Below are 9,601 nucleotides of genomic sequence, written 5' to 3'. Positions count from 1 at the left end.
ACTGCTGTTTAGATAAACAGTCAAAATAGGCAGATTATTTGGCATCTTTACACACCGAGGCTTCAGACTTCACCAGCTTTGGAATTCTGGTCAGTGTGACACCTCTGCAGTGGCATCTGGATGAAAGGGTGGGTGGGGGGGGGGGAGAAAGGAAAATTCTCTGTCAAAATATGATCAATATTTGCTATAAGTACCCCCGCTGCTCTGCATGAATAATGGCCCGATTAAGGGAGCAACAAGAGCAACGTTAGCGCGAGTGTGCCCTCTTCACTCCTGTGTCCATCACACGATGATCACCCGAGTCAGCGCCACCCCCCCCCACCCCCCAACCGCCCCCTACAGGTCATGCTGACAGGACACTTGCGTGATCTCCAGTTGATCAGGCTGTCATTCAGGAACACCACGCGGGGCTCGAATCCAGAGAGAATATTCTGACTGCGTTGCCTTTCTGAGGGATTCTGTCTCCTCTTATTGGAGTTATGTCAAACAAAATAATATAAAGTGCTCACCCAGAGAGTTGTGACATTCAGCCGCTACAAAGAGCCTGCAGGAACTTGGTCATTTCTCTCCTTTGAGGAGCCGGGACAATTTTTCGCTCTCTCAATGACACGGTTATTATCTTGGTCACTTAATCTCCTCAAATAAGATTGATTTGTCCTTTCAGGCTGTGTTAGAGTGCCTCTGTCAGTAAGCACTCAGGCCATGGGAACCATAGAGTTCCAACGCATCCTCACATTTTTCCAATTTGATGGAGGTCACAGCCGCTCCGGCTGCTGCTTTGACACACACGCACAAAGGCCTTTTCATTGTTACAACAGAGGGGAGTGCAGTTACACACACAATGCGTGACAGGAAGAAATGCGGGGCCGTGGATGTGTCATGCAAATGCAAACACTCATTCTGAATTGTAAAATAATTATACCTTTTTAGGTACAACAGCCGCGACGACAATGATGTGATTGATTTTTAAGGAACTTTCCAAGTGTGTCTCTTTCCGTCTTTGTCTTTACGCTGACATTAAAAGGCGATCAAAAGGAACGTCTTTTTTGTGTTCATCGGAAACGTCCCACTGAGTTCACGGTGGCGTTTAAATCTATGGGGGATATTTCTATGATGGTCCAGTATATTCCGCAAAGCCCTCAGAACATTTAGTGTAACATTAAGAGTAGAATTTGCTGAAAGATGAGATGTATTCATTAGTCGCAGCATTGTTTGGTGCAATCGCCAAGGTCATCAGAGCCTATTTAAATCATCATTCGTTAAAAAATAGCTATTTGATTTAATTTTATTGAATCATTCTTTTTATCATTGACTTTCACACAGATGAGCAGACAATGGACAAAAACTTACCCAAAGTAAAAGAAATGATAAAATCATCTTAAGCGTAGACTCTTTTTTTGTAGACATCTTTTGCGATTTGATTTTATCGTATTTAACTTTTTTTAAAGAAGAAGATTGGTGCATTGAGAAGGCAGCACATTTTAATAAATCTTGACCTTTAAAGCTCAACTTTCCCCATTCATTCAGCTCAAAGGAAGACAGAAGTTGCTCCAAGTTCTTCATTTCCTTTTCAGAACAGCGAAAGTTGCATTGGGTGGGGGTCAAAGGTCACTAATAAGTCAACATTTTCCGCGCGCTTTGCTGCTTTGTACAGTGTTAAAGATGAACAAGTCACCGTTGACGTTTTTCCACCTCCCTCTGAAGGACGGTGGCGCGCTGTGAAAGCCCAAATAGCATGTATACTGTGCTGCCACAGGTTCAAGGAGATTGGATCACATATTGTTTGCTCAGCTTCAATTCAGCTTGTGCATTCAGAGCGAGAGACTAGGAAAGGACTGAGAGAGAGCAGTCTTTGTAGGGTTGAAGGGAAAGGGTGGGGATAAAAAAAAGAATTGCCTCGGTGCATCAGTTTACTCTGAACCCAACTGGAACTATAAATGTATCAGAGAGATGAGCTATCTGTGGCGCACTGTGCCACAAGCAGGCCTTTTCTTTCCCTCTGTCCCCATGATGAGTTAGCAGGACCTGCAGTGATAGAGCTGATAAAAAGGCCCGCTATCAGGTGGCAGTCTGGGTAATTACAACTCTCTATGTGGGGCTTTGCAGCGATGCTGCCGCGATAAGGTGGATATAATGAGGAAGAAAGGCTGGCGATAATGTATCCGCTAAATGGCTCAAAATAGTCTGTCGTGGGAGAAGTCAAGCCAGAGCCTGGAGGTAAACTGGGACGTGTGGATTTTAACCACAGCACCGTGCAGCCTCGAATCTGTGGAAGGTGTAAGCCAAACAGAAGGCCTGAGGAGGGGAGGGGGGACGATGGAGTCCCTGGAAGTTGCCTGATTGCTGTTTTGTTTGCCCCCTCGGGGGGTGCAGAGGTATTCTGCAGTGTGAGATTACACATAATACTCTGACAAGCAGCAGTTCAAAGATGGAGGTCTTATCAGGCTCGGGGAGGCCGCGTCCTCCCCGCACCGCCGTCCTCCTTCTGTAACACGCTTTCAAACTTTGTTGTATCTGTCAGCACTTGTCTTCCGAGATCAAACTGACAATCACTCCTCTTTCCCACCTCTTTACCGGCGCTCAGGCGTCCGCCCGTCCTCGGGGGGCCATTTCCCCTACACCGCTCGCCAGTCTGGTTAGCATGTTCTTGCTGTTCCATTGTGGATTTCAGATTCCCTCAGTGGGGATCATGACCACTATCAATAGTATTCTCACTAATGTGATTAAGTTAATACATCGCTCTATGAGAGGATTATTTCTCAATTCCTCTTGATATGCATAATATTTAGGCTGTGGTTGAGTAAACAGTTTGGTTCTTCACCAAAATAATTCCCACTGAGACAAAGACACGAAAGTCTGCCCTAAGGAGCAATAAATACTGTATAATTAGAATGATTAAAGAAGTGCACAACTCATTTGGCACTTATTGAATGTATTTCCAGAACGCAACCTTAAAAATAGGTCACATATTTAAACCACAAAAATATGAACTTTATTGACGTTAATGCCGCATTCATCCCATCGTGGAGTGTGACTCGTTTAAGGTGATGCCGAAGTCGCCTTTGTCTCTCCACCAATCCGATCATTATGTCGCCTTTGCACTTAAGCAAATTTTCTACTCATTGTTGAAGCTGTGATGGAGCCTCATTAGGCAAAATGGCTTCTAATCTAAACGCAATCATCTTCAAACAGTGATCAATCGGATCCTCCCAACGCCGAGCTGCTTGTCATTTATCAGAGGCTCACGTGAGATAAGCCTCTCCTCCGCTAATGCGCCGCGATTGGGACAAATTGACTCTCGGCGCACGCGTCCCCAATTTGTTTTTACATACCCCCCCATTTGATTTAAAGGGCTTTCTTTGTTTTAATCTTCTTAAAAAATCAGATTTTATTTCAGCCGGCGATGAATGAAAATAGACGCCGTTACAGCAGTGATTATTCTTGTAGCAATCATCACACATTCATCTCTAGATATTCTGTTTCATAATCAATCAAGCTTTTAAACAGGCCCGCAGGAGAGCACATATAAGATATTTTAGTCTGTTTTCTTTCTGTTAATGTGCAGTAATAATTAATCTGGGCAGCGGCTCTTGAAAGCGGAGCATTCTTATAAGGATTAGTGAGAAATCCTCAGATGAAGATGAGATGAGGTGCGTTTAGATGCTGCGGTCTCTGGCCGGCCCGCATGGGTTGGAGGTTTTTTTAAAAGCCCAAGGGGGAAAGATTCCGGCCGAGCTGTGATCAGACAAGCAGAGAGAAACCACATCAGGAACACCATCAGGACCCCCGCCCTCCCCTTTCTCCCAAACCTCCCAGATCATGAAAAAGGAAACTTTCATGTGGCTGTCAGCTGTTTGAAGTGGCGAATAATGGTGTTTACCCTGCATGCTCCCTTTTCTCCAATTTGAGAAAAAAATCTTAAAGTCATATTCTTTAAACGCAGTGACTCTCCATCCATCCATCCATCCATCCATCCATCCATCCATCCATCCATCCATCCATCCCTCCATCCATCAATCCACCCCTCCATCTCACCCCCACCTGACTCCCCATTCATCTGACTTTATGACTCATATTTCAGATGAACTCATCCAGAGATCCTCATCAGCCCTCTCCTAATTTACTTCCTCTCATATAAAGTGCAAGTGTTGCTGGGAATAAATAGTGTGCTGATATCATGGAGATGGTTGCACCTGGGGGGTGGGGGGTGGGGGGGGGGTCCCTATTTCCCGCTGATGGCTTTGGCACTTAAAGGTGAACTGTGTGCGATCTCCCCGGGTAGAAAAATGTCCCCATGGGCTTGTTGTTGCCGCTGTCTGCTTTCTATTTGCATGATATTTTTCTATTCAGTCTTATCACCAGTGTGCTGTGAGGTGGGAGTGCTGGCTCCGTCTCAGAGGCTGGACCCGAGCTTTATCGGCAGGTAATTCTCCCGCTCTCACTAACTCGTCTTGAATTATTTGTTATTTCCGAGCTCAGACTCAGAGTCAAAGATGAGAGAACGCACACATGCGCGCCTGGTTGTTAATAACAGTTCTTTTAGAAAGGTATATTAAATTAGTTGATTTTTTTCTGTATGAAAAATAATGTTTCTTTTAAAAAAAAAAAAAAACAACGATTTTTTTGAAGGGCAGATGGGCCCGGATATTATTCTATTTTTTTCTTTTTACGAAAATAATAATAAAAACAAACATTTTCCGTGCCTTAAGCAGATTAGTATTTATTTTGCAGAACTGAAATATGTATATATATATATATTTTTTTATTTTTATTTTTTTTTAATCCGGAAAATCAATCAGTGAACTTGTCATTTCAGTGCAGCTCAGAAACTTCCCAATTGTCATTATTTCCGCAGCGGGTTTTGTGCGCGTCTGCGCCATCAGATGTGCGTGTCCCTGCGGTGTGCGCGCACCGCTTCTTTGCTGCAACGTTATCTAGGTGAGTGACAGGGCGACCAAAAAAGTCGCACGATGCTGAAACGCAGCAGCAGCAGCTGCAGCTGGTCTGCGTCTCATGTGTTCCAGGCGCGGAGCATCCTCACCATCCTCACCATCCTCACCTCACCGGGATTTTCCTTAACCGTCCCCTAGACCAATTTAAAACATACAAGCACAAAATCAAACAACTCTTTAACAGACAGTTTAAAACTCGCAGGGAAATGTTTCCTTTACTTGTGGCAGCGTTTAAACTCCGTCCATCTCAGACTTTTCTTTTGTATTTCCGGGCGTAGTTATACGTCTTTTTAACAGCGTTTTATTCAGTAAATAAAATGGAATAATTCAACATTTGTGTTGCGTGAACTCTTCGCAGATTAGGCCTCTTTTTTAAAAAAGAACAACCACATTGAAATGAATTTGACATCCATTTAGATCCTCATTTAAAAGCTCGCCCTGTGCATAATTTCACATTTATAATATTATTCCATAAAGCCTCTCTCTGTTCCTTCACATATGATTTGGTGCTGCGGTGAGGGCTCGAGAACAAACTACTTAAACACTACAATTTACTCAACAAGTCCCCTCAGATAACTGTAATTGCTTACTTGAATATTCGACAACCTCATTCCAGTTGTGATTCGCTGCCCTTGGGAAAGTCCTTTGAAGTAAAAGCCGAAGAGGGTGGGGGCATTTTTTCAGTGGGGGAAAGTAATTAATTTTACCGAGCGCGATTAGAAACACTTCAAACCCTCCGCAGCGTTTATTTACGACAAAATGCAACAATATCAGAAAATTAAAGACAATGTCATTTCTCTGGCGCGTTGTTGCGCTGCTTTTCTCTCTCTCCACCGGCGGTGGGGGACGAGAGAGAGGCAGGAAAGGGGCGGAAGGGGGTGACACGGGTGGACCGATGCGGGTGCAATTATGGCAGCAAAACACTGCAAAGTTGTTGTTGTTTTTTTATAGCGAATTATGCGCACTTGTGTTTCAAAAAGGAGAAGCTGCGCTAGTTTCAAAGTGCGTAGTCGGCGCAAGTGAGACGCACGTTGCAGCTGACGTTACCCGGCACCTGTATGCTCCACTTACCCCCTCCGCCTGCAACCATTCGGACGCAAATACCTCATCAACTGTATCGTCGTGACAAGTTGTTCATCGTCACAAATATATGATCTTCGCTATTAAACAAATGAAACATAGCATTTATAATGATATCAACAGGAGATGCTTTTCTTCTTTAAACTGGGTGGGATGATTCTTTCCTCCTCCCGATCCTGTCCTCCCCTTTAGGGCGCTGCGCGCTGTTGCGCATGCGTCCCTGGCACTTTCACTACCTGCCACACAGTGGTGTATTTCACACGGGGCCAGCGGGAGTTGTCATTCACTTGCGTAAATGCTGCCGCTGAAGCGCTGTTTGACAGTGTCGGGTGAGAGCAGGAGGAAAACAACGCGGCGCTTTTGTGACTCTGCTCTTTGCCAAAAGGTTTTGCCACTGATGGATGTCACCATGGAATAGAAAAATACGACCTGAGCGTTTGTGTGGACGTTGTTGTTTTAGCTTTACCGAAGATCATCAGCGTGGGGATGAAGGATTGAAGTGTCGTGTAGGTAAGCAACAGTGTTAAATCAGTTATTTCAGTTCGTTTCTTATTTCAGATACGTGTTTGTCTGACTTTTTTGACAGGTTAGTAAGTCGTACTTACTCTTATTATATAATTATATTTCAGAAACTTGTGTGCCAACATGTCGAAGCCGGTGGATCACGTCAAACGCCCGATGAATGCCTTTATGGTTTGGTCCAGAGCCCAGCGCAGGAAAATGGCTCAAGAGAACCCCAAAATGCATAACTCTGAAATCAGCAAGAGGTTAGGAGCCGAGTGGAAACTTCTGACCGAGTCTGAGAAAAGGCCATTCATCGATGAAGCCAAGAGGCTGCGAGCGATGCACATGAAGGAGCATCCAGACTACAAATACAGACCAAGGCGGAAGCCCAAAACTCTGATGAAGAAAGATAAGTTCTCTTTCCCGGTGCCCTACAATCTCGGAGAGCACGACGCGCTCAAAGTTAGCGGACTTTCCGTCGGAGGACTTTCTGAGTCTGTCCTGGGGAACCCCGACAAGGCGGCGGCGGCCGCAGCGGCTGCGGCGGCCAGGGTTTTCTTCAACCCGTCCATGTCCACGAACCCCTATTCATTTTTCGACCTGGGATCCAAGATGACTGAGCTTGGCCCGCCTTCATTTCCATACGCGTCTCCGCTGGGCTACCCGCCGGCGGGCGCCACGGCTTTCACGGGGACTGGCAGCGTCGGCGGCGGGACGCACACCCACACTCACTCACACCCGTCCCCGGGAAACCCAGGCTACATGATCCCATGTAACTGTACGGGCTGGCCTTCAGCTGGACTCCAGCCGCCCTTAGCCTACATCCTCCTGCCCGGGATGGGGAAACCGCAGCTCGAACCGTATCCCGCATATGCTGCGGCGTTATGATAGGCCCGCTTTGGACTTTTATCCAAATTGTGAAATCAACACAAGAAAAAAAGCTACTCATGCAAGAGTTTTATTATGCATGCAAAAACTTGTACATGTGATGAAGTGCTCGTGGTCTCAGATATCACATGTGTATGTATATTGATTAATGCCTTTATCTATAAGGTGATGTTTATTTAGAGAACTCTCTAATCTATCATGCAGCCATCACCTCTCACGGCCCAGAGGACAAGGACTGAAGGATGGCGCACATGCACACATTTGAGATAAATAAGAGCAACTTCCCCTTCTTGAAAGGTACACTATTTGTGCAATTTGCACCCGTTTGACTGACCTGTTGGAATCATGGCAACATGCGCGCTGGCAGGATTCCTTCTCAGACATGTTGTCATGAGATTAACGGGTTATAATCCACGGATCCAGGAGGATTGTCACACCATTTCCCACCTCTTGACTGTCTGTAAATGTGTACAGATTTTAAAAAAGGGACTCGTTTATTTGCCGCCATAAGCTTAGTGATAGGGACAGGAACCTATACGTATTTCACTAGACATTCGTTGTATATTTTCATTTTTCCCCGAGCGTTTTTATATATGTCTGTAATATTTATTGTTTAGTGGAATCTATGGTGACCCGGACGAACTTATAGAGGACAAGGCCGTGATATTTGCACATGAAGGGTAGAGGATGTAATTTATTTCGAGGATGGTTTCGAGTTTCAACGCATGGCTTCATCGGCGCGTTTTCTAACCTCTCAGACAATTTAGAAGCAGCTCCATTACAAACGCAGGTGGAAGCTCTTCGCGTCATGTGCAGCAGAAAAAAAGGTTTTTAACTAACTCTTCTGGAATTTGTATGTTTTGTGTTTTCTTTAACATCCGTTCTGTACTTTAATCTATTGCTACTGTTCACCTGTTGAGCAACGGACGACAATAAAGCCTATTCGGATTAAACGGAAAGAGGATCGCGGTTGTACTTCTTGATGAGATGAACAAGATTGTTATCTTTCCTTTTTTACTCTCTCCCCATGCTCCTGCTCCTCGGTCCAGGTGAAGTGTAAGGTATCCCCCAAAGACCGCTTTTGTCTGCGCTTTCAATGCCATTACCGCGGTGGAAATCTCAAATCAGCTCATTGTAATCAAGATGCCGAACCTCGTAGAACCAGGACCGGCCTGGAGGGGAAGAGCGCTCCAGTCTGAGAGGCAGCTTTTTGTTTTCAAAAGCCTTGGCGCAAATCCCCAAAAAGTAAAGTTGGATTGCAATGTCAGAGTACGTGTGTGTGTGCGTGTGTGTACGCGCGCGCACGTGGACGTGAGAGTGCACAAATTCTTTTCACATTAGATCTGTGACGTGTGCTGCCTGCCGTTTCTGCCCCCTTTCTTGGGTTACACTGAAAAATTAATTCATAAGGGTCTGAGCGATTATGCAAAACTAATTTGGACAGTCCAGGGATAATTATCTCCGTCACGGTTAATTAAATCCTTTCACCGCGATGTTCCCCATTGTTACACTCTTCTTCTCGGCAGAACGTCTTTCATGGCTCGAAAATAACGCGCAAGTGACCTTGTGTTTCTGAAGGCGAAGAAAAAACGCGCAGATCTGTCAGGATATTTCAGTAAAAGGCTTAATCCTATATTTGAGAAGAAATGGCTCTGAGCTCTCGAGTTTGAGCATTTTATGCTTTCTTTTAGCTAATCATGTTTAAAGCTGCAAATCTGATTTCTTTTAAAAATACCAACTTTTTATTGTTTTTTTTTTATGATTTACATTTTAAAAAGCATTCATTATGAGTCCAGTTTTCACGTTTTTTCCCTTTCTTTGGGCTTTATTTTTAAAATTATATTTTCCTTTCTTGGGGTAAAAAAGTGGGAAGAAAGCTGAAGGAACTTTTTTTTCCCCCCTCCAAACTCTGGGAGCGTTTAGGCGGTCGAGGGGGTTTTGTCTGGGAACAAAACGTGGGTTGGGAGGTTTTGTGAGAGTGTTGTTTGTTGAAGTGGAGCTCAGCAAAAGCGGCTGCTTTCCTTCATTGTGATGAAAGCAATCAGTGGTATTTGGAAAACTGTTAGCATTGTGCACTTCTTCTGTGTCCGTTGTGGAGGATTTCTTTTCACAAGGTTTTTTCAGGCGATCCAGCTGGCCGGAGTGAATAGCACTGCAATGTGTACACGCTTTGTCCC

At 44.8% G+C, this 9,601-nt stretch overlaps 1 protein-coding gene across 1 annotated transcript; it reads left to right on the top strand.

Moving 5' to 3' along the window:
• Positions 1–6,276: 6,276 nt before the first annotated feature.
• On the top strand, positions 6,277–8,383 carry sox21b (SRY-box transcription factor 21b). The gene is made up of 2 exons (XM_011609237.2): positions 6,277–6,542; positions 6,662–8,383. Exon 2 carries the CDS (start codon positions 6,678–6,680, stop codon positions 7,422–7,424), a length of 747 nt encoding a protein of 248 aa, XP_011607539.1. The 5' UTR covers positions 6,277–6,542; positions 6,662–6,677; the 3' UTR covers positions 7,425–8,383.
• The last annotated feature ends 1,218 nt before the right edge of the window (positions 8,384–9,601 follow it).

Source organism: Takifugu rubripes, chromosome 1, assembly GCF_901000725.2.
Source record: "Takifugu rubripes chromosome 1, fTakRub1.2, whole genome shotgun sequence".
Classification (NCBI taxonomy): Eukaryota; Metazoa; Chordata; class Actinopteri; order Tetraodontiformes; family Tetraodontidae; genus Takifugu; species Takifugu rubripes.
This window is presented reverse-complemented; position numbering and strand designations above follow the sequence as displayed.

Coding starts and splice junctions, on each gene's coding strand:
- sox21b (XM_011609237.2), top strand. CDS start 6,678: ATGTCGAAGCCGGTGGATCACGTCAAACGCCCGATGAATGCCTTTATG.